Below are 23,281 nucleotides of genomic sequence, written 5' to 3'. Positions count from 1 at the left end.
GTTATTTATACTTTCTACTCATTCATGTATTCATGTTTTGGTTTGATTTATGTTTATATCCGAATCTTTGGATGTTCCAGACAGTTATAAGTTAATATAATTAGAATACGTGTGGGGTGATTTTCAGATAATGATGATGAATGTAAACATATTCCTCTGACGCCAGACGTGTGTGACAGATATTAAATACTGCTAATCAATTAAAATCAAGTGAATGCACTGTCTTTGTATTTGATGTTTTTTTTCTGTCGCTTTTGTGACGCTTGTTTACGCTTGGTATTGGTTTACAAAGTTGTATAAATAAAACAAAGTTGATGCCGCCATCTAGAGGACAAAATGGACACTGCTACACATATCAATCAACTTTATTGTTGTATATAATATAATACATGAAGATGTTGAGGTTCTGAAAATGTTGAGGTTCTCTTTGGGAGTGACCAGGATGGATAGGATCAGGAATGAGTCTATCAGAGGGACAGCACATGTTCGATGTTTTGGAGAGAAGGTCAGAGAAGCCAGACTGAGATGGTTCGGTCATGTACAGAGAAGGGATAGAGAATATATCGGTAGACGGATGCTGGAATTGGAGCTGCCAGGCAAGAGGTCTGGAGGAAGACCAAAGAGAAGATTTATGGACGTAGTGAGAGAGGATATGAAGGTAGTTGGTGTGAGAGAGGAAGATACAGAGAATAGGGTTAGATGGAGAAAGTTGACTCGCTGTGGCGACCCCTGACGGGAAAAGCCGAAAGAAGAAGAAGAAGAAGAAGAAGAAGAAGAAGAAGAAGATAATACACAATATTGAACATACTGTATGTACCGGGACTGTTTCTCTGTTTTCTCAGAGTGGGACTGAAACTTGACTTGAGTTTGCCTTTTGCTTACTGCAGATTTCCCTACATCTCACTGCTCCTTTTTGGCATTTACTCTCATTTTGGTGTAATTACAGGATAAAATCATAATCTCCAAAGGTGTATTCTTTTCACTGATTTGACTCTAAATCTTTTTACACATTTGTTCCCTGTTATTTCACTGTCTCGTTTTTTTTTTGCTGACAAGTAGTTTATTTTTAAGTAGTTGTTTGAATATAGTGACCCATAAAAGGGTTAAAATGCATTTCTTTATAAATAAATGTAGGTATTGTTTTTACTTAGCTGTTTATGATAATGGTAAAATTTGATTTTATCTATTTCAAGTTACATATTTTCTGGTTGTGACTCCAGTAAATGCTGAAAAACAAACAAACATCCAGCGTGTTCAGGGAAGAGAGTTTGCAGTGAGGAGTATTTCGATATTTTGACACACAGCGGTGGTGTAAGCTTGGGGGTCTCAAAGCGTGCCGTGGCCCTGAGCTGTATCTCGCTTTTGCCAACTCTGCCAAGAACAAACTCCCATGAACCACTTTCAGTTCAGGTGATTTGAAACTTTAGGATAATTGAAATGAAGCTAACGCTACAATGAAGAATTTTCCGCCTGCAGACAGTAAGGGCCTTTCAGACAAGTGGAAATTAGGTTAGAGGTCAGAGGTCAGAGGTTACGTTTAGTTTTCCGCAGCTCCTGCTTTCGGGCCGCAGGCTGAGGCTCCCTGACCTTTTTGAACCTTACGGTGATGAAAGTATGAGTTACGTCCGCTCTCACCTGTCACATACCGCCACTGAGGCCCGTTTCCATGACGACAGTGATGGGACCAGGGTTTTCGACAAGACTGAGGCCGGTGGAACTGGCCACGGCCGGATCGCTCTCAGGTGGCTGGAAAGAGGGGAGGTGTTCTTTTTCTTCCCGCCACCGGGGTGACAGCGAGGAACCTCCCCCTGTTGCTGACGGGGGATCATCTTTCTGCAGCTGCAACCAAGACACCCTGTACCAGCTCCGTCCCCAACGCCAAATATAGACTGCAGAGACAGAGGGACAAAGTGGACATTATTTCAGTATCATGTCCTGTTTTATGTGGGTCACACTGTGTTACTCGGCTCCGGATTCCTCCGCTACGCCAGGCTTCCTATTAAAGCTCTGCGTGGTACTATCACATGGCGAGATTCTCTGACGCTCTCAAACTTTTTATGGTGGATAGAAGTGCGGAGGCTAAAACATGTCCCCCTTGTGCGCTGACGGGCTGAGGAGCTGCTAGTCCTGACAAAGCCTTTCACTCCCTGTCAGATGATTTTATTTTTCACCGCCGCGTCTGCCAGGCTCAAGATCCCGTTTCTATTTTCATTTATCATAAGAGCTCTTGTTGACACATGTGATTGTGTAACCGCGTCCAAAACAACGTGGACTCCACGAAAGCGTGTGGAAACAGACAAAAAGCTGCCGGCGTATCAAAAGTGTGGATCTGGGTGCTCGGAGGCACGTACGCGACACGCAGGCGCGCACCCGCCACCTGAGACACGCAGACAGACCCCCTCCATCATATACTGGAATGCTGTCATGCGTTATTGGGATGCTAGACGTCGTATGACCCACTAACTATACTTAGAGTCCAATGCAAAGGATGTGCTGCAAACATGGCTGCACTGAAATCGGTTGAAGTTTCAATTTAAGGCTTCAGAATTCAGGTTTGGCTTGAAACTGAGAACTAAAACATTTAACTCTAAGATGAGTGGCGGATCATAGTTGAAATATAGGAAGTGTACTTTCTGTGAGGCTCAGGTGGTATTTCTTTTGATGAGGTTACTTTGGTTTCTTCTTTCAGGCACTGGGAGAGACTCTTATCAGACCCTTCTGTTGCAGTGATAGCTTTAGATTCATGTCTTTGGTTACATCTTTGATTTCATCAGTCATGTCTCTGAGCCGGTTCATGAGACTTGTGGATTTACATCTTTGGAGGCTGTTGTTTTGACACCTGCTCTGTCCAACTGACAATCTTTTCAGAATTGGGGAAAGCGAACAAAACTGAATCTGCAGGAATATTTTCATTGAAAACAGAAGAAAATCTGAAGAAATGACCCAATGTTCCTGTCAAATTAAATAGGTCAAATATAGTTACTTTGGCTCATATATAATGTAATAAAAATGTACAGTACACACGTTGGTGTATGTTTGTAGGATCATCTCTACCACTGAATGACCATATTCATATGGTCATATGACTCCGAAAGCTAAACGTGCGTTCAGTAGACATCCCTTTATTTGGCCTCAGTGAAAAGTACTTGTGTTGAACTTTAGCGCAAATGTAAAGAAACACACAATGAGACAACTCAGAGGCGTGTCCTTTAACAAACTCTGCGTACTGTCTTAACTGTTACTTCAGCTACAATTAGAGTCTCAAGAGACAATTTCAACCTCAAAGTCAAACTATCACCCGGCCTTTTCCAAAACACACACACACACACACACTAACGTTATGTCACAAGGCTGGATGATATTTGAATGTTGCCTTCAAGTGCTACTCGTTGTTCGCGGAAACAAGTTTGCTCCTTACTCGGCCCAGTCATTACTCCTGAACGTGTGTGTGTGTGCGTGCGTGCGTGCGTGTGTGTGTGTGTGTGTGTGTGTGTGTGTGTGTGTGTGTGTGTGTGTGTTCGCTTTACTTTGGAATTGTGGCATAAACGTTTGGGCGTCTTACACCGCACCTCCGCTCTCCGAGTGTCCTTAAACGCATCACCTCCAGCCCCCAGGCACCGCCGACGTCACCGGCGTCCTACCCGGCGCGGGGTGACAGGCGCGGCCACTCCGCCGCCGCCGCCCCCGGTGAACCCCCGGCTCCTCCCGGTTCCTTCCCGGACACTCTCGCACCGATGACGGTCACTCACAACCGGCCGTTGACCTACGCCAAGATGCGGGGCGTCGTGTCGTTCTTCTCCGGTAAGGCCCATTAGCGGCACAATGATAAACTTGTTAGCTTAAAATCAATCAGCAGCACTGTGTGGAAAAATACAACAAAGATAATAAATACTATATAATATTTATTGTACAATACATAATACTAATGAATAATATATATTATTAATAATATAATATAATATATATATATTTAGTTTTGTAGTTTGACAGTTTGTATTAAATTGTATTGTTTTATATCTTGTATGCTGTGTTTGATTTTGTTGTATCTTTAGCCTTTATTTGCATTCCTTTTTTTATTATTACTATTTGCACATTTTTCCAGCCTGCTATGACAATTGAATTTCCCCGACGTGGGATCAACAAAGTCTAACTTATCTTATACACACACACACACACATATAAATATATATATATTACAAAGGCATTTAAACTAATTATTTCTTCCAAAGGACATGTTATATAATAAAGTTTGAGTCACTGTAATAGCTGTGGGGATGGAGCCAAAGGCCAGTGCAAATATAATTTAATTTAGTGTTGGGCTGGTCAAAGTCATGGTGATCAGAGGGCCTTCAGAAGTACACCTGCTGGCGTCTTATGTAACACTCACCCCGTCCTGTCTTACAGCGTTGCTCAAGGGGAAGAAATCTGGCTTCGGACACCTCTTGCATAAACTGGCCTCCAGTCCAAACCTCTGCCCGCAGTAAGTGGTACCACTCCTCTGTGTGTGTGTGTGTGTGTGTGTGTGTGTGTGTGTGTGGAAGTCTCTGCACAAAAACAAGAGAAAATCTAAATAAATACACATCTGTCTCCACATCTGCAGGCTGGACACCCAGAGGCTCCTGCGGTCACAGAGCAAACAGAAGAGGGAGAGGGAGAAAGGAGGAGCGGTGAGCACCCAAACACACACACAGACACACACACACACACACAAACAAGAGGCTTTTCAAAGACTTGTGCTGAGCATTGACAGGAGGTGAAACCCAAACTGACCTTTTGACCCTTGTGTCCACTGTGTGTGTGTGTGTGTGTGTGCGTTTGTGTGTGTGTGTGTCTCAGGGCTCTACCAACCAGGAAACCTCTCAGTGAGTATTCCCCCCACAGAAAATGCAGAGGTCTTGATGAAACCCACAATAGAAAAAGGCCTTTTTCTCCCTAAAAATGTAAAAGGTCTCAGAATCCAGATAGGACTGAGGAGCCTTTTTAAGACGGGAGCCTCAGCGAGGAACCTGAGCCAGAAGAGTATGTGACTGAGCTGGAGATAGCTGAGGAGATTTGATTTCTCTCATTCACTGGTAGCTGCCTGGAGGCCCCCCCTCTTCGATGTCAGGAGTCCACCGAGGTCATTTGGATGGCACGGTGCTTCCGCTATTGTAGACTGACGTGGGGTGAATTTGGTCCAGTCGGTAGTCTGATACACTTCTGGTGAAACTCCCCGCTGCTCCCTCGGCTGCCTCCCTTTGAGAGGAAAGAAATGAGCTTGTGATCGCGGTGCAGACGCCGCCCGACCACAGAGGAGGCGTTGTGTTTAAACCGCTGTGCTTGTCTTCACCAGGATGAAACCCTCTGACTTCGACTACATTAAAGTGATTGGAAAAGGCAGCTTTGGAAAGGTTTGTGATGTCGATTAAAACCCCACTGAGTCTCTCTTTGAGTTTGCTTTACGTGAAACGTCTCAACAGGTGCTGCTGGCAAGGCACCGAGAGCAGGGAGGATACTACGCCGTCAAAGTCTTGGAGAAGCAGCTGATCGTCAAGAGGAGAGAGGTGAAGACAAGCTCTACTTATTGGTCCGTCTCTACGTCCGTAGATTCTCGCCAGCTCCCTTCGAACCAGGAGAAAGTTTCATATTAGCAAAAATTAATATTAAGGGTTTAATAATAATAGTAATATTAATGACATGAAACTAGCGCACCATCTGAGATGAGAATGCTAGGAGCAAAAGAGTCTTCGATCACTGCTCCTCTCAAATTATGCTGAAATCCCTCATTTTTAATGTTTTGTTTGTAATTTCTTCTCAGTGACCTTCAAATGAATATTATTATTATTATGTGTGTGTAACTGCACTGTTACATGCCGTGTGTCTGCAGCAGCGGCACGTGATGGTGGAGAGGAGCGTCCTGCTGAAGGGTCTGCAGCATCCCTTCCTGGTGGGACTCCACTTCTCCTTCCAGACGCCAAGCATGCTCTACTTCGTTCTGGACTATGTCAATGGCGGCGAGGTAATAACCCGCGCCGTCACATGGTGGCGGCTAAAATCAGTGATGTTTAACAATCATCTGCGTCATGGATTCTCTGTTCGCTTATCCAGGACCTGGTTGCAGCGGCAGCAGGTCGAGTGAGGTAACACAGACCCCTCTGCTTGCTAAGGAGATCAGCTGTAGACTGGACTCAGGTCCACTTCTTACTAAGTCCTCTCGCTCTCTGCCCCCACAGCGTGTCAGAAAAAAAAGTTACCGACTTGATTTACCCCGATGAATATCTAATCAGAAAGGATTGACGAACAGGGGTTTCCCTAGAGGGTTCTCACATGTCTTGGAAAATAAGCCAGAAGTGGCAACCAGGGGCCAGGTCCCGGACAAACGCTCATACGCTGATCCCGACAGCAAAACACAATGACACCAGTGTATTTGAAACTAAATCAGTGCTGATTCCAGGCCGTGATGCTTCTCAGCTGGGAGCACTCGTCTGAGGACGCTGGGATTTAATCACAACCCCCCAACCCCCAACCCCCACCCCCCGTCAGCAGATGACACACAGCGCTGTCTGAGATAAACCCTGCTCAAAGATTGTTTGTATTATAGAGTAATATAATCCCATTTTCCCCCCATGAGGACATCTTCTTGTCTAGGTTCCTCCCATTGATGGGCAGAGCTAAGTTTCTACGCATATCTAGGTCCTGCAGGCTGCAGGAAACACTTAAACAAGTGAAAACACTTTAAACGGTAACTCGGGTGGCAGGAGCTTCACTTAGATAGCCAGTGGGTGGTGTCAGATACCTGTGCTCAGGAGCTCTGTGGAACCTCACGGTGATGATGATTAATGTTGTTGTCACCAGCTCTTCTACCACCTCCAGAGAGAGGGTTCCTTTCCTGAGTCCAGGGCCGCTTTCTACTCGGCAGAGATGGCCGTGGCGCTGGGCTACCTCCACTCTTTGCACATCGTCTACAGGTGGGCGCACATCGACGTGCTTCTAGGATGTCTCCTCACACACATTTTTTTGCACTCTTTTTTTTTTTTCTTATTTCAAATTAAACACAGCTCACGAAACTTATTCATGTGGGGAAAACGTTTGTAGCAGAGGTCTACGTAGAACACCGTGTCCGCTGATATCCACCGCGCTCACCACGGCCCAATTAACAAATAACAAGAGCAGAAAGAAGGGTTTAGAGGAGGTCAGGGAGGGCGGAGAAATCATCCCAGATGGGGTGGAGAAGCAAACCTTTTCCTCGTGTTTGTCCACCAGAGACCTCAAGCCGGAGAACATCCTGCTGGACAGCGAGGGCCACGTGATGCTGACCGACTTTGGCCTCTGTAAAGAAGGCGTGGCCGTGGGAGGGATCACACACACGTTCTGCGGGACCCCGGAGTACCTGGCTCCGGAGGTGCTCCGGGGTCACGCGTACAGCCCGGCAGTAGACTGGTGGGCCCTCGGCACCGTGCTTTTTGAGATGCTCTACGGACTGGTAAGGTCGGGCAATCACTCATATCGCCTGGGTTTGTTTTTTTCCTTCCCAAATCTCACCTTCAGGATCTCTCTCTCCCTTCCTGTCACTCCACCAGCCTCCGTTTTATAGCCACCGCAAGGCCGAGATGTTTGACAACATACTGCACGCTCCCCTGCAGCTGCGCAACGGTGTATCTCAGGCCGCCCGCTCGCTGTTAGAGGGTTTGCTGGAGAGAGACGTGTCCAAACGCTTAGGAGAGAGACGCGATATCGTAAGCGCGCACACAGAAAAGACAACCAGAGAGATGTAACAACACGGCAACTGATTTCATTGTATTTCCAGCTGGAGCTGCAGGAACATCCGTTCTTTGCATCCGTCAACTGGGACGACCTCGTGGCCAAGAAAGTCAACCCCCCGTTCGTCCCGGACGTGGTACGACCCACCGTGACGCAGGTGTAAAGTGCTGTTGGTGAGCGGACAGGGCAGTGTACCTGAGTGTGTGTGCTCCTGTGCTTGCAGAGAGGTCCTTGCGACGTCAGCTACATCGACCCCGAGTTTACGTTACAACCTGTCCCGGCGTTCGCGGGCGACAGGTGTCCGGCCGGCGGCGCAAGCGAGGCTTTCCTGGGGTTCTCCTACATGAAGCCAGCAGAGAACATGACGCCGGAGCTGCTTTCATAATATCATATCGTCATCTGCTAGCAGTGATTGTTCAGTTTTTTTTTTCTATGGTTTAAATTATTACATTGAAATCTCGTTTTAGATACTTACACCATGTATTTCTACATTTTACCACGTGTGTTACAAGTTAACGCATAATATATTGATGTTTATCGTTGCATTGATCTATCAAAGCGTGCAACCAATGGAATAGGCTGGTCACTATTTCAGTGTCAAGTCCTCACTGTGGTACCACTAAAGAAGTCTTTCAGAAATGTTCTTGTCGGCATTTATATCTTTATAACGTCAAACAAACACTCCCGCTCAAATAATACATTCAGAATACCTCCCCCAGTCATTGTGCTGCACCGGCAAGAAGAGCCTCGTGTTCACATTTCCATCTGAATACTGTCTCCTAAACCACACCTGGGGCCGATTCCATGTTTGATGGAGAAGGGAGTAATATCACCCTTCCAGTCTCCTCTCAGGTTCAGTGCAGAAGAGCTTGCAGAGTGGCTTCGGGCTCTCAGTAGATGCTGAAGGAGGCGTAGCTCTGGTCGCCGTGGCAGGTGAAGTAGGCAATCAGCTGTCCGTTGCAGATCATCAGGAACAAGCCGCTTCCTGTCAGATGAGGATAAAGCGCCACATTGAACAGAAGTGACCGTTGAAAGGCGGTCATCTTGAGGAGAGGGAGCGGCGCGTCTCACCCAAAGCCAGCCACCACTGCCAAACCACAGGGAACTCCAGCATCACTGCAAAAAGAAGGAAAGCAGGCGCCAAGCTCAGCGTTCTCAGTGACCACGGCGGGCTGACGGCTCTGGCGTTTTCATCCTCACCTATGCTGGTGATGAGCACGTGCAAGAAGGTCACGGTGAGAGCGTAGTCCCACACTCGCCTCTTCACCACCGCCGCAAACAGGATGCCGCTGCAGAAGTAGGTCAGCTCCAAGGACAGGAGGTTCACTGCGAGGAGACCACACACAGTTCACAATCACACACTTCACAGGACTTTTCTCCAGCGTGTTCATCCTCCTCACCCAAATACTTGGAGTTTGATTCGGCGGGCTCGGTCTTAAAGTCGAACGGTATTAGGCCATCGAAGTGCTCCAGCCTGGGTTAAACAGGAGAAAACACACCCAGCGGTCACCGTGCCGCTAATCACAGCGCTCCTCTGTGATGATGCAGAAAAGTGAAAGAATCCTGCAATATTTTTGGGAGGGGAAACACCCATTTGTCATCTTGGCTGTTGTCGGATGCCAAGACGGACAACCTCCTCTTCTCTGACTGCAACAGGGTGTCACTGCACCAACACCCACCCTTTCAAAAATGTCAACATCCTGCGCTTTCACAGCCTTTGCATGAGTTCCATTAAATAGAAAAATACTGTCTCTGCGCCTCCAGCGGCGGGAGATAAAGAAGGGCGCATTTCCGCTCAAACTAATTTGTTTGGATGTTTCCTGTAAGCTGCCGTGGTGTGGTCCGGTTCTCACCTGAAAGCGCCGAAGCAGACGCTTCCAATCATGTAGAAGAGAGAGTAGAAGATGAGCAGGCACAGCAGCAGGTTGGAGAGCACAGTCTGGGGAGGAGGAGACACACAGTGGTCACACATCATTTCCTGCTATCTATTCCACTCTATTCCCTTGGATTCATCTTGCTTGGACTCTTGGCCTTTCCAGGCATTCTGTTAAAAACCTCCACAACTTTGTGTGCACCGACCAAACAGGCGATAGACGGGTCCGAGCACGATTCTGGGGTCACCGGGCCAGGGGTTCCCTGGAAGGGGGGGACGCTGACTGATTTTAACCTCTAGCACCATGGGAGGTAATCCCTCTAAAAGGCTGCTACCTGGGACGTCAATGCTCTGCATGGATACGACCCACATCTGGGAACGATCCCCTAGCTTTCATTACGGCCTCGACTGGCTTGTAAAAGAGCTGCAGAGAAAGAACAAAACACAATGAAGCAGCCAGGACCCCAGATGATGTCGTTGGATGACTGATTCAAGGACGAACTCCTTGGCTGATGAATAACAGCTGGTAAATGTGTGTGTGTGTGTTATCCAACTATGAACTGAAGGAGAGCTGCAGAGCAGCATCTGATGCTGAAAGGATGGCTGCCGTCACACACACATGCAGACCAGTAAGCTCTGGACCAACATCTGAAACCTCACAGGGCCTCCACTCCCTGACTCTCCATTGAGTCTGCAGAAGAACTCCGCTTGGACACCTCCGACCAACCTGGAGACCCAACTTCTTCCTTAAATCCCCGCTCTCTTCGGGGATCTTTTCAAAGCAACAGTTCTTCTGCTCCACCTTCTCAAATGTTCTGCAGGAGAAATGACACGACGCGGGCTGTCTGTCACGCACGGTTAGCGTTCGTGTCCGTGCCAGCCGGCACTGAGTGCACAGGTTGTTGGAGATTACCGAGGCTGCGGGGGGGTGACCTGTGTGCGGTAAGGCGGACAATGACTGGGTTCGGCTGCAAACCCGAACACGCACGTCCCCCCCCCCCGCATTCCCATTCATTTGCACCGCAAAAAAAGCAAACAGAAAAACATGGGCGATATTTGAATAAACCGCAACCTGTCAGGTCCGCATCCTCTGACGCACCACCCCCACCCCGCACCGGCTCACTGCCGCGTCCGCTCCCCCCCCACCTACCTTGGAGTCCACCGCCTTGCCCTTGAAGGCCATGTCATGGTTCGCTCCCGTGATTGTTATACCGACAGATGAGTGCGGAATCGTGCGGGGTTTTTGCGTTTCTTCCCGACCCCGATAATCCCGATACGGAACGTGGGCGTCTTCCGCCACCTAGCGGCCGCAGAGGGGAGCAAGCCAGGGCCGGAGCTCCGCTCCAGAGGGGGAGGAGGGGGAGGAAGACGAAGAAGAGGAGGAGGAAGAGGAGAAGAGAGGTCCACCTATGTGCACGGCGGCCTCTGTCCTCTGGCCGGCGTGCACCGCCAGCCCGACGCGGCTGCGGGTGTGTGCGGAGCCCCGATGTTCTCCGCTGCAGAACCGCCGGGGTCTGCAAGCTGGAGGTCTCTGTGGAGACACACCCAGCATCAGGAACAAAAAAGCACACACACACTCCACGGCCACGGACGGCTGGAGTAATGGGTCGTATGTGGTCACGGTCGGTGGACGGCGTCCAGCGGATCCACGAGGGGGGGGTGACAGGAGCCACCACGGCTGCAGGAGCGTGTGCAACACACACACACACACACACATAGTGATGTGTCCAGATGATGAGCTCCGGTATAACGTCATTTCATGTGTGTCAGCGGGGCACGGTCGCCCCGCACCTCTATGTGTCGGTATCGCAAGATCTCCGTTGTGAGCGGTGGTTGAAGTTTGCAAAGTGCGTGGAAAACGGGATAATCAACGCAAACGCGCACACACCAACCCCCCCCCCTCCTCCACCCGCAACGTTTACAATGGCAGATGCTGCGCTCCATTGATACACAGTGTGCGTGTGTGTGTGTGTGTGTGTGTGTGTGTGTGTGTGTCGGCTCCGTGGGTCGCGACGGTCACGTCTGAATTGTGCCTGGGGCGTGTGCACGTCGCCGTGCACGCGGCCGGCATCGTAAAGTGAACTTTTCCGAGCCCCAAAGTTGCGGGGCAGCGCGCGTGCGGCGCATGCGCAGTAGCGCGTCCAGCTCCAAATAAGAGTTGCAGAGAAGCGAGGTGAGTTCCACTAATGTTATTAAACCTGCGCGTCCGGCGACACTATTGTCGCCGCCGACCGCGGCGCATTCCGCCACGTCGGCTCCCGTTCGGCGACCGGCCGTCCGTTCCCGTCGTTTCCACTCTGATTTAAAGCGGGTACAATAAATCGGTTTTTTTTTTCAAGTTTCTAGACAAGAAATTAATCAATCAACAGCGCCGGAGCCCGTAACGGGAGCGCGGCTCAACCGTCCGCCTGCACGGCGGCGGTCGAGTCGTGTGCGGGTCGCAGACCGCGTCCGCCGCCGGTACGGACCGGGAAACTTCTTTATCCCGGCTCGTCCTTAGCTGGCCGCATCCAGCCCGATGCTACGGCTAGCCACTCCAACGGACCGCCGCTAGCCGCCTGCTAGCTTCCCTCGGCGCTAGCTAGCAGCCCGGGCTGACATTCCGTGACAAGGGGAAAGTGAAGAAAATACCCACGGCGAAGGAAAACAAGCCGGCGGGAAATTACACGGCCCGCGTCCGGCCCCGCGGGACCCGTGGCGGCTCGGCGTCCTTTGTTTAAAGCGGTAACTTGAGTAATTTCCATAGTTTAAGCGTGTTGGTGGCCTCTTCCTATGCTCCGCCATTTTGTATAAGACGAATGCTAATCATGGGCGCTCTTACATTCACTTTATTCGTGTCCACGGCGGACCCGGACGCACGGCCGCGCACGCAAACTTCATGTGCACACATCACTCCGGCCTGCCGTGCACTTTTCTCACTCTTACACCCGCACGGAGAGACGCAAATAGCGCCTCGATTCAGTGTTGGCCGTGCATCGGGACTAAATCGTTATAACGTAATATTGGCGGGGTTAAAAGGGCCGTAAGTTCGGCGAGCCGGTGCAGAAAGCGACGTTCTCCGTGGGAAAGGTAAATAACCCGGACCCACGGCTGTTCACTGCCCGGCACACCGCCGTTTGCGGGGGATACGCTTAAAACGAGAAAAAGATGAACTTGTGTGATTCGCTGGAAGTTGGGACGTCTCCCGCCGGCTTTGCCAGCGGTCATGATGACGGCTCGTCCCGTTGCGGCCGTTTGTGCGCGTCTTTCCCCGCCAGTTGGCCAGCAAAACAATATTATTACTCAGTGTTTTGTCTGAATCCGAAGTGCATGGTGGATCCCGCAAGCCTCCGCGCAGTCGCCATCTAGCGGTGATGCTGCAGAACACGCCTGTTAGTTGTGCTGCGTGGGTACATTTGTGCATCCGCGGCGCTCGGCCGACCCGGGGGGGGCCGCGTCCCCACCCCCGCCCCCGCCCCCAACCCCCGCGTCCGTGGACGGCGCCTTACCGTGTCCTCTGTGTGGCTGTCGGTGCAGGTGAGGAGTGGAAATGGCTGACACTCCACCCAGCGACGGCCCCTCCCAGGGCGCCGACTTTGACATGATCGGCGCTCTGGACTGGAAGGACGGCATCGCCACTCTGCCGGGCAGTAACATCAGGGTACATCCAGGACACGCTTCTGGCAAAACACACACACACACCCCACAGACAATTTAATGCAAAAACAAACAACGCTCGGTGTGACAAACAAGCGGGGTGGGGTTTCAAAGGCCCCGCAGACGTCAAGTGTCGTTTGTCCCCCGTTTTTCAGTTTCGCATGACGGAGTTTGGTACTCTTGAGATCGTCACGGACGTGGAGGTCAAAGGGCAGGAGGCTGAGCCCGCCAGTGAAACCTTGGATCCGGCGCCCTCTCACAGCCCCACTCCTCCGCCCGAGAGCCAATCACAGACGGGTACGGCGGCGGCAGCTGCGAATAAGAGTCAGTCCGTATCGTCTGAACCAAAAGGTGTGTGAGCCAATATTTGTTTAACGGTTCCGTTGTGCATCTGTACAGCTCCTTCAATGTTTCCTCTGCCCTCCAGCCCTGCGTCCCGTCCTCTTGTCTCTGGAGGAGGGCCCAAGCGTGGAGGGTCCCAACGTGGAGGTCGGTCCGAGCGTGGAGGTCGGCACCGGTGCGGACGCGGGGCCCAACGGCGAGCTGGCGAGGTGCAGGGCCTGCGGCGGCCACGTCGCCCAGGATGCCCTCCTGCAGGGGAAGTTCTGTAGCTCCACGTGCGCTCAGCCCTCCAGCGGCAGGTGAGGTCCCGAAGCTCTTGGCGACCAGCACTTTTAACCGTGTGCGTGTCAGTTTGTTGAACCGTGAGCCCAACTTTGGTGCAGGTCATCTCCAGGGGAAGCGCGGGAGAGTCAGGCCGCTGACAATGAGAGGCTTGGGAAGCGTGTGCGCAAAAAGAGGAAAATCTATATGGACTCTGGCGATGAAGAGGAAGACAACCAAGAGGAACCAGAGGTACGGCACTTCCAAAAGCATCTGCTTTCCCTTTATTATATTCTCTTTAAGTGTTGTCACAAAATAGAGCTTTTTGGAATTGTCAGCAACTATGATTGTCATGGATGAGAAAACACATGATGTTGTGCTGTTTCCCAACACGGTGCGTTTCTCCCTCTGTAGGAGAAAGCAAAGTCCACTAAAGGCAGGAGAGCAGCAAAAATGGCCAAACTCGGTACGTTTGTCTCACAAGTCACCTTCACGCTAAGATCAATATCGCAAAATAGTGTGTGTGATTGAGCTGCGCTGCTTCCTTCATCCCCCTGAATTTTCAAGGCCGTGTTGTTTCATATTGAAATAACAAAGGAGGTTTAGAAGGCAGTGTACGCCGGGTGTGACATTGATGCTCTTAAGAAGCTGGTCACAGGCCACCTACCAGGACAGTGCCATTTTATATTTCAGATGTTAACAAATAGTGCTTTGGGGGGAAGTTCTTCACATTCACCTCCCTACAGTCTGACACGTAAGCTTTGGCTGACCTGTGCTCCCTCCCTTTCCCAGTGACGGCCCCTCTGAACAAGAAGCGAGCGTGGAGCTGGCCTGCCTACCTGGAGGAGGAGAGGGCCGTGGCTGCTCCGGTCAAACTCTTCAAAGAGGTACCCGCCCCCTCCTGTCGTTGGACATGCAGAGCTGGAATCCTTCCTGCTCAGACAGCGTGATTTCTCTCGGTCTTGCAGCATCAGTCGTTCCCTCAGAGCAGAAACAGCTTCAAGGTGGGGATGAAGCTGGAGGGTCTGGACCCATGTCACCCATCTCTGTTCTGCGTGCTCAGCGTGGCGGAAGTATGGATCCGGTTATTCATATCCCACCTGATAGCGTTTAATGTATCGCCGTCTGTCGCTCGTCTTTTCATTTCCCTCCTGTCCCCAACACACACTTACAGATCCAAGGCTACAGGGTACGACTCCACTTCGACGGCTACCCAGAATGCTATGACTTCTGGGCCAATGCCGACTCGTGGGACCTGAAGCCTGCAGGATGGTGTGAAAAGAACGGACATAAGCTGTTGTTGCCCAAAGGTACTCCCGTCACACGCAGCCGGTAAGGCCAGCCGTCATCTTACGGATAACACCTAGCTGTTGTCGTTACAGGTTGTAAGGAAGGGGAGTTCAACTGGAGCATGTACGTGAAGAACTGCAGGGGCCAACTGGCCCCCAAGCACCTTTTCAAGAGCCTCAACACGGTGAGGACCGGGCCGGTCTTCATGCTGCAGAACCTTCTCACAGGCTGATTCTGAATGTTCGTTTACCTCCGTTTAGTCCGTGACCCCGTCCGGATTCCGCGCGGGGATGAAACTGGAGGCGATCGACAGGAAGAACCCGTCGTTGATCTGCGTGGCCACCATCGCAGCCGTGGTCGACAACAGGCTGCTCATTCATTTTGACAACTGGGATGACACATACGATTATTGGTGAGCCTGGCGGCGGCGCGCCACCGGTTTATTCACACAAACAGGAAGCGCCACCCGGAATGTACCGCAATTGTGGATAACAGAGATTATTAAAAAAAAAAAATCAGGACCAAAATCTGCCACAGGTAGGACATGCACATAGAGTCACAGCGTTAACGCTGCAGCAACAGGCTAATACGCGTGTGTCAGCCTCATCCTACCTGTGTCTCACGGTAAACGGGTGTGTCCGGTGCTCAGGTGTGACGCTAGCAGTCCGTACATCCATCCCGTGGGTTACTGCGAAGAGGCCGAGCTGACTCTGACCACGCCAGCTGGTAAGACACAGACCAAGACACATGTGGGTCAGTATGATCTATTTGAATATACGTAGGGCCAGACTAACCTAGGATCTAACGCTAGATAGGAACCGTGTTAGGGCCGATGTTCTTACTCGTTCTTCTTAAAGGTGCTCGATGTATTGGAAATGTGTATTTTCGGTATTTGTAAAAACGCTAGCCTTAGGAGAGTTTTACGGGCATGAATGTGAGGAAGTTATTTCTACTTAGATGCCTGCAGGAATGCATGCCACTGTCAGTGCCTGCACTTTGACTGAACAACATTTGATTCTGATGACCTTGTGTTTTCACATCTGTTTGAATGTCCTGACTGACCGTCTCGTCTTCTTCCTCGCTAGAATACAAGCATCCCAAGAGTTTCTCGTGGGAGAAATACCTGGAGGAGACGGGGACCCAGGCGGCACCCGCTCGCGCTTTCAAACCGGTATATTTCACACACACACACACACACCTGGAAGCAAAGACCCCCGGGAGATGTGCTTGACAGTAAGCCACACACACACTCCTGTGACCTGTGCCTGTGCTTGCAGCGCCCTCCGCATGGCTTCCAGGTCGGGATGAAGGTAGAGGCCGTGGATAAAAGGAATCCAATGCTCATTCGTGTCACGACTATTGCGGACACAGAGGACCACAGGCTCAAGGTCGGAGATGGCCTTTTGTGGAGACCTGCTCCAATCTTCGCCGCTCTGCTCATGTCCAACCGGGGTTTTCTCTCCAGATTCATTTCGACGGCTGGAACCCAGAGTACGACTATTGGGTGGAGACGGACTGCCCCGATCTGCATCCCGTCGGGTGGTGTCAGAAAACGGGACACCCCCTACAAAACCCCAACGGTGAGACACCGAGCGGTCCCGTCGTGTGATCCGAGGAGATGAATCATCAGGACGAGCCTCCATTTAAATGCTGGCTGTGGGCGGAATTATGAGTCGGCAGTGGAAATAATCTTACTGTTGTTTTAAGAATCCCGTGTGTGCATGTCTTCCAGGCTCCAGCGACGTGGTCAGCGCCCCCGGACAGGGATGTCCCACCCCAGGATGCAACGGGGTGGGACACATCAGAGGACCTCGCTATGGGACCCACTACACGTCAGTGGCTCATCCTCCGTACCTCAGGGACACACTGCTCCTGTCGCCCCCTCAGCCCGCCCTCCTAGTTTCCGACACACGGAAATCCTCTTATGCTGTTTTCAATCCCATGCAGCTGTTCTTGTTTCTAATTTTTACAATGCGGTCTCAAGCGTTGTGTGTTTTCTGTATCGCGTTGCTGTCGTGTCTGTTTTTTTTTTTTTTTTTGGTCATTCCATTGCGTTCATTTACACGAACGGATTGCGCTCGATAACTAAAACAAAGAGGGTTCATCCCGATTTCCTGTGCAGGCAGGTGAGCTGTCCGTACTCGGAGATGAACCTGAACAAGGAGGGTTTGCTGCCGGACCGACTCAGCGGAGAGCGACCCGTGGCCCTGAGCGGACCCCAACCCCGGGGGCGACGCCCCGAGCCTCACTCCAACTCCACCACCCCGACGGCCTCCACGCCGGACCAGCTCGAAGGAGCGGAAGACCCCCAGAGCAGGTCTGCCGGGCAGCCGCTCGTCTCACCGCTCTGCATGCAGCCCCGCTCGCCCGTCTCTCTAATACCTGGCTATCCCTGTTGCTAGGAAACCGGCGGTAGCGGAAGCTGAGCGCTTGGGGCGCAACAGCCAGCCGGAGCCACCGGGGGGCGCCGGCGAACAGAGCCAAAATGGAAGTCGGCTGAAGAGGTAGAAGTCAGTCGCCCCGCAGGGATGTCCAGGAGGCTTCTAAAACAGAGTATCTTCTAACACTGATGCTGTGGTCTCCCTCAGGACCGCTCCGGTTCCCAAATATCCGAAAATGCACTACGTCAAAGAGGAGCTTGCCGACAATAAAGGTGCGCGCGCGCTCGTAAAATCAGCTTAGTTAAAGCAGTAACAGTTAATGGATTCAGCTTTTAATTTGATCCGGAGAAATAAAGGAATGACCCCATTTAATTGAGTCAAATCAATTAAACTGTGTTCTGGCAGCCGCTCGCTCCCCTGGGTGTCCACCAGTTCTGGTCGGGAAACACCCGAGGAGCCGGACGGTCTCCTTCATGTACGTCGACCAATCTTTGAAGTGTTTAAATCAGTCGGTGGCGCCATCAGTCGACAAACGAGGCTTCATCATCGCTACCTCGCCCCGCTAACAGCCGTCTCTCCCCCTTTCTCCTTTAAACAGCCTCCCCGGACTCCATCTCTCTTCAGCAGGCCCTTCACGAATCGGTGTTTTCCCCCGGCATGTCTGCCGCCACCCCCCACCGAGTGGCACTTTGCTGGGACAAACACTGCCAGCTGCTGCCCGAGGTCCTGGGGCTGACTGCCAAGAGGGTGGCGGCGTGGACCGCGGAGGAGGTCAGACACGTTCCGGCACACACAGCGTCCAGTCACTCGAGCCCCGACTCACACACTCAGCGCGTCGCGTCGCGTCTGCGCGCTACACAGAAGCCGTCTTCAGTCCGAAAGCGCTTCGAACGTCTGCTGTTCCCCACCGCACTCCGGCAAGCGGTTGTTTTGTTTTCTGCCCTCTTTTGCAGAACAAACTGTGGCTCTGTCCCTCAATAGCGGCACTGTCAATAACCGAAGCTGCTGCGGCCCTCCGCAAACCAGTTAGATCAACTTCATTCTTAATGCTGGGAATAAAACACGATCCAATGCCCATCAGGCTTCCACTTGAAGTAAACAGTACCTCTTGGACGTTATGTTATATTCACAATATTGTCTGTTTGCAAAAGTTACCATTTTTTTTTTCAGTTGTTCTTTTAAGCTTAGGCGAAGCCATCGGAGGGAATCGGGCAAGAGCAGAGATTTTATATTGGTTGTAGGAAATGTCAGACCCACCTGGACCTCCTGCCTCTTGGTGGCAGTCAGTAGCTCCGCCCCTCGTGATGGGCCAACGTAGCTGTTCTCCACCGGTGCCTCCTCAGAATGCCTGCTGAGAGGAACGCAAACACGCTCATTTTTTGGCAGCCACAGACTCCACATTTGCTTTTAGAACAAGAGGCATGCATGTGTGCACACACACACACACACACACACACACACGGCAGTGATTTCACACCGGGATATGCACTGTAAGCTCTCCTGTTCCGTTGACGTCAGCTGCCTGATGTTGTCATCTCTCTGTCGTCAGGTTGCCAGTTTTGTCAAAGGACTCCCGGGCTGTAAAGAACACGCTGCTACTTTTAAAACAGAAGTAAGTAAAGAACTCGTCCCACGTCTGCCTTGTGATCCGGGCGCTGTGTCAAACTCACCCGGAACCGTTTCTTCTTGCAACATTCCTGCCACAGTTTTCCATTTAAGGGTCCCCCTGTGGAAAGTAATACATCTTTGAAGATGAAATTTGAAATCCGTACGCTCACGTCCCGCCTCTGTAAACCGGCAGACGAGTCTTTATTTAGCCATTAGCCAGGGCTCCGTCCGCCCCAAAAACTATCCACAGCGCCACCGCCCCGAGGAGTTGTTCTGGGTTTTATCACCGGCACGGACGTTTGAGTTCACCTCATCATTGCCTTCTAAATCAAAGCAAACGGCAGCGCTGAGCCGGATGAGCTCCGTTCGTATTTCCCGACTAATGGTGCATTATATCGCTGCCAGCAGCCCATTCACTCAGAGCCGGTCTTTATCATCTGCTCTGCCCATACAGTGGATGGAGCTCTCTTCACACCACTCCTAAAAGCTAATCAGGTGTTGTGAACAAATTCATCAAAGCAAAGACAGAAGGGGAAAAAAACTTAACGTCTTCCTCAACAAGCTTTCCTTTCTTGTCTGAACTCGTCATCCTGATTCCTTTTGGGTTGCTGTGACCGGGAGGGGAAATAAAAGAGCAGACCAGGAGGATCTGAACCAGTACTTCTTTTTCCCGAATAGTGGCGTGTAATAACATTAGTTTAAAATCCAGTTCGGTCAGACCAACTGTAATAGGACATCTGCGTCCGGAGGCGGCCTTTGTGAAAATAAAACAAAACTCCCCAGAAGCCGCTACTCATTTACTCAGCTTTGCGCGGATTTTCCTCAGGAATGATTTAAAGGGCAGCGTCACAGGTTTCCCAGCTGGACATTACGTACGTCTGGCTCTCTGCTTGGATGGTGTGGTGATGCCAAGACCGAGACGCCCAACACCTACCATCTGATCTAGATAGAACCCGCAGCTGACAGCCTTACTTCCTGTCGGCGTCCATATACCCTATTTACATTTTCACATGCTCTGCTTGACATTTAGCTATATTTCTGAAGCCCACCAATTCTAGGTTAACGTCTGGTTTTCTTTTCCAACCTAAATGCACCCGGTGTCGTCCTTTTTGCACGCACACACAGAGGGGGGCACATTAAGTGATATCAACTATCAATAAAAATGGAATCCATCGAGGTTCCAAGTGGATGTCGCACTTTAAGGAGAACCCTAACCGGCCTTGTCTCTCTCTCTCTCTCTCCAGCAAATAGACGGCGAGGCCTTCCTGCTGCTCACCCAGGCGGACATCGTCAAGATCCTGTCAATCAAGCTGGGCCCGGCGCTGAAGATCTACAACTCCATCCTCATGCTGAAGAACGCCGACGAAGAATGAGAGCCCGCTTTCGCCGGGAGGGGGTCGGTCGTTGCCAGCAATCCCCTGGTCTCCGGCCCGCTGGATCGTCTGCGGAAGGCAAATGCGGTCAGCCAGGGGGACCCCGGGGGACACGGGGCTCCGCTCTACCCAGTCACTACATGTGGAGAACAAGAGGAAGCCATCAATTCCGACAAACGTCCATTTCTCCAGCACGGAGGGAGCCACCACGAGGGTTCTTTAACTTATATTGTGTTTGTTTACGGAAGTATAAATATCGACATGAACTACAGACACCTTCGGAGCTTCTTAACATTGTACAGTTTACCCGTCGGATCCAGTCTCACGGTTTTGTTGCTTTTTTCCATGTTTTTTTTTTTATTTTTATTTGAACTGCTACGAAACGGTGCTCGCGCCGGGAGGCGGCAGAATAAGTGTTCTGTTTTCTCTGTTTGTTTGATTTTGCTATACTTTTGGTAACTGATTTTTATTACGCTGCAAATACAATCGGGGGGCGGGGGCGGGTGTTTAAATGTGAAACCCAGTGGAGCAGAAGCACTATGTAGTGAAGTCTTTTTCCTCTAGATGGAGAAAGTGAGCTTCTCCTCGAACCCAAAGGCAAGAGTTGAAAGGAGTTGGCTGCAACTTAGACTGAATGGGGGAGGGTAAGGTGTGTGTGTGTGTGTGTGCGTGCATGTGTGTGTGTGAGAGAGAACTGAGGATGTAATCTTCCAACAGCTCATGTCTTGCTGTTCTGGTCAGAGTTGTGTGACTCAAAGCAGGGCGAAGGGCTAACTGTTAAAACTCGTGGTCTTTTTTTTTTTTTTTTAAGCCAGGATTGGACAACAAACCGGCCCTCGTCTTTTTCTGCCTCATTCTGCTTTTCTGACGGCACATGAACACGGATTCGAGGGGTGGGGGGGGGGTGGTGGGGGGTTTGGCAGCACTTGGTTATTTTGTTTCCGAGAGTCTGCCTCGTTCCATTGTAAATAATATACAGCTACAGAAGGACTCGCTCCCGCTCGGTTTATGCAAAAGGCTTTGACGCTTGTATCGCAGGGAACGGATGGACAGTCGACTGGAAATACGAGCCTCAATTCATAGATTTTGAGGAGGGGAAAAGAAAAAAAAAAAAAAAACAGCCAGTGTCTTCAAGTGGGTGTGTACTTCAGCAGGTTGGAATATGTACATCAGCAACTGTTTATATGCAAACAGCTTTTATTTATGTATTCTAATTTAAGGGGTAACGGTACGCTTCTTTGGCTCCCGGATAGCTTTGATGGAGTGTGTGAATGTGTGAAATAAATGAGATGCACACTGTCCGCCCCCCTCCCCCTCCCTCCCCCGCCTGGCCTCAATCATTTCACCACACACTGACACAGGACAAATATTAAAAAGAAACTTCCTGGTTCTCTTTGGCTGGTGGAAAGTCCTCGTTCGTGTCACACTTTGTAAACACGTCCAAGATATTTCACAGCAGAGATAAACAAAACTCTTGTGTTCGCCCGGCTCCCAAATGACAAACTCCCCTTTATTTCATGTTCTACCATCTCTCCCTGCAGACTGACAAATGAAATAACCCCAGGGATGAATAAAGTCTGAAAACCTACAGAGGCTTAAGATGAGAGGAGGGCAGATTTAAAGGGCTCTTCTTAACGGGGTTTCTGGAAAAAACTTGAGAAAAGGGAATTATGTTTGTGGGACTGAGTTGCAGTTTCTCACCTCCCGGCTGTGAGTGGACAGAGGGATGGACCTCACATCCAAATCATCTTTTGGCCCCACGGTGAGATGATGTGTCTCCGCCCTGGGAGACCAGTGATCTCACTGCGGTGTTTTGTTGCAATTAGATAAAGAGGAGTGAGCGGTGCCAGGATCCGGGGCTGCAAGACATGGGAGGGGGTTAGGGACAGTGTGAGGGCCCGGTGTGTGTGTTTGTGTGTTTGGACGGTTGTTTGCGTGTCCTGTCTGGCCACATGGCGTGACACAACCATTCCAGGCCACAGCAGCCTGAGGCTTCACCCACAGGTCCATGCATCCATCTGACTATGATCTAATTAGTTTGAATAAACAATTATTTGAGAATTGGAACAAAGGAAGATTTGAAGAGACAAAACAAAACTATTAGGAAACTTGGAGACCGAATGCTGTAAAAACATTTGTTTCTTCAGTTCATAAAGATGAATAAGTCTGCCCCCCCCCATAACACAAAGCGGCCCAGTTTGCTGGTTGTCATGGATACCACGGCTGTCAACTGAGCCCTTTTAGGAATTTTGTCGAAAAGTTGGCTGGAATTTTATTTTCATTTTGAGGAACCCCCACCCCAACCCCTTATGAATTCAGAATAAAAAATTCGGCCAAACACTTCTGCAGCGTCCAACACCTCAAAAGCATGTTGTCCCGTTCATTTAGTGCAAATATGGAGCGTTTGAAAATATGGAAACTTCTTCCGGGAGTGGAGGATCAGAGGCTCTAGACTCGACAGTTGAAATGAAAAGCTGCAAATCTCAGATTAACCACGAGTGAACGGTGGTGTCCCACGCAGCGGCGGCGGGGCCGAGAGTGGAAGTTGACTCAGATTCACCACCAGGGCCCTTCGGTGCTCGTACTTTGTGGCTAAAACGCAAAGAGGAACAACTCACGCACATGGGATCGTGCATGGAGTTCCCCCACCCCCTCCGCGCTACCCACGGACCACCTTCGGGCCCCGCAGGATACAAATTAAGAGTCAGACAACAAGGGTTCTGGCTGCTAATGGCTCGTTCGTGGCCCTCACCGGAGAGGCTGCTGGAACAGAGCGG

The 23,281-nt window shown here is 50.7% G+C and overlaps 3 protein-coding genes across 8 annotated transcripts; 2 read left to right on the top strand and 1 right to left on the bottom strand.

The window, feature by feature from the left end:
* Positions 1-3,634: 3,634 nt before the first annotated feature.
* Positions 3,635-8,379, top strand: sgk2b (serum/glucocorticoid regulated kinase 2b). The gene is made up of 12 exons (XM_086155318.1): positions 3,635-3,801; positions 4,405-4,480; positions 4,601-4,667; positions 4,837-4,862; positions 5,333-5,390; positions 5,460-5,543; positions 5,867-5,998; positions 6,835-6,947; positions 7,243-7,462; positions 7,560-7,715; positions 7,787-7,876; positions 7,964-8,379. Exons 1-12 carry the CDS (start codon positions 3,735-3,737, stop codon positions 8,123-8,125), a joined length of 1,251 nt encoding a protein of 416 aa, XP_086011444.1. The 5' UTR covers positions 3,635-3,734; the 3' UTR covers positions 8,126-8,379.
* A 5-nt stretch (positions 8,380-8,384) lies between these two features.
* LOC147229716 (putative transmembrane protein 244) lies at positions 8,385-15,785 on the bottom strand. 5 transcript variants are annotated; one of them, XM_086155322.1, is made up of 7 exons: positions 15,025-15,103; positions 14,692-14,903; positions 13,102-13,272; positions 9,594-9,679; positions 9,141-9,214; positions 8,812-9,066; positions 8,385-8,725 (listed from the first exon to the last, which is right to left on the bottom strand). In XM_086155322.1, the coding sequence occupies exons 4-7, from the start codon at positions 9,623-9,625 to the stop codon at positions 8,631-8,633; spliced, it is 456 nt and encodes a 151-aa protein (XP_086011448.1). In that variant the 5' UTR covers positions 9,626-9,679; positions 13,102-13,272; positions 14,692-14,903; positions 15,025-15,103; the 3' UTR covers positions 8,385-8,630. The 5 variants fall into 5 exon arrangements, with proteins under 5 accessions (XP_086011448.1, XP_086011449.1, XP_086011447.1 ...); XM_086155323.1 differs by lacking the exons at positions 14,692-14,903; positions 15,025-15,103 and adding an exon at positions 15,755-15,785; XM_086155321.1 differs by lacking the exon at positions 15,025-15,103 and having other exon boundaries at positions 14,692-14,995.
* l3mbtl1b (L3MBTL histone methyl-lysine binding protein 1b) lies at positions 11,767-21,894 on the top strand. 2 transcript variants are annotated; one of them, XM_086155317.1, is made up of 22 exons: positions 11,767-11,786; positions 13,130-13,253; positions 13,405-13,600; positions 13,677-13,890; positions 13,975-14,104; positions 14,267-14,318; positions 14,645-14,739; positions 14,821-14,925; positions 15,027-15,162; positions 15,235-15,326; positions 15,403-15,554; positions 15,792-15,868; positions 16,228-16,313; positions 16,420-16,530; positions 16,608-16,722; positions 16,875-16,974; positions 17,265-17,459; positions 17,545-17,646; positions 17,731-17,795; positions 18,122-18,294; positions 19,073-19,135; positions 20,376-21,894. In XM_086155317.1, exons 2-22 carry the CDS (start codon positions 13,143-13,145, stop codon positions 20,502-20,504), a joined length of 2,499 nt encoding a protein of 832 aa, XP_086011443.1. In that variant the 5' UTR covers positions 11,767-11,786; positions 13,130-13,142; the 3' UTR covers positions 20,505-21,894. The 2 variants fall into 2 exon arrangements, with proteins under 2 accessions (XP_086011443.1, XP_086011442.1); XM_086155316.1 differs by having other exon boundaries at positions 15,792-15,895.
* Positions 21,895-23,281: the final 1,387 nt, after the last annotated feature.

Source organism: Fistularia commersonii, chromosome 11 (assembly GCF_037954325.1).
Source record: "Fistularia commersonii isolate RoL2024-O1a breed Wild chromosome 11, RoL_Fcom_v1.0, whole genome shotgun sequence".
NCBI lineage: Eukaryota > Metazoa > Chordata > Actinopteri > Syngnathiformes > Fistulariidae > Fistularia > Fistularia commersonii.
This window is presented reverse-complemented; position numbering and strand designations above follow the sequence as displayed.

What these genes read in the sequence shown, in the direction of transcription:
- LOC147229716 (XM_086155319.1), bottom strand. Translation starts at nt 10,796, where the DNA reads ATGGCCTTCAAGGGCAAGGCGGTGGACTCCAAG. An exon ending in GCAAGGCGGTGGACTCCAAG is followed by an intron (nt 9,680 to 10,763) that starts GTAGGTGGGGGG and finishes CCTCCTCCCCAG; the next exon opens with ACTGTGCTCTCCAACCTGCT. An exon ending in ATCAAACTCCAAGTATTTGG is followed by an intron (nt 9,067 to 9,140) that starts GTGAGGAGGATG and finishes GTCTCCTCGCAG; the next exon opens with TGAACCTCCTGTCCTTGGAG.
- sgk2b (XM_086155318.1), top strand. Translation starts at nt 3,735, where the DNA reads ATGACGGTCACTCACAACCGGCCGTTGACCTACGCCAAGATGCGGGGC. An exon ending in CGTCGTGTCGTTCTTCTCCG is followed by an intron (nt 3,802 to 4,404) that starts GTAAGGCCCATT and finishes CCTGTCTTACAG; the next exon opens with CGTTGCTCAAGGGGAAGAAA. An exon ending in TCTTTGCACATCGTCTACAG is followed by an intron (nt 6,948 to 7,242) that starts GTGGGCGCACAT and finishes TTTGTCCACCAG; the next exon opens with AGACCTCAAGCCGGAGAACA.
- l3mbtl1b (XM_086155316.1), top strand. Translation starts at nt 13,143, where the DNA reads ATGGCTGACACTCCACCCAGCGACGGCCCCTCCCAGGGCGCCGACTTT. An exon ending in TAAGCTGTTGTTGCCCAAAG is followed by an intron (nt 15,163 to 15,234) that starts GTACTCCCGTCA and finishes TTGTCGTTACAG; the next exon opens with GTTGTAAGGAAGGGGAGTTC. An exon ending in CCGCTCGCGCTTTCAAACCG is followed by an intron (nt 16,314 to 16,419) that starts GTATATTTCACA and finishes CTGTGCTTGCAG; the next exon opens with CGCCCTCCGCATGGCTTCCA.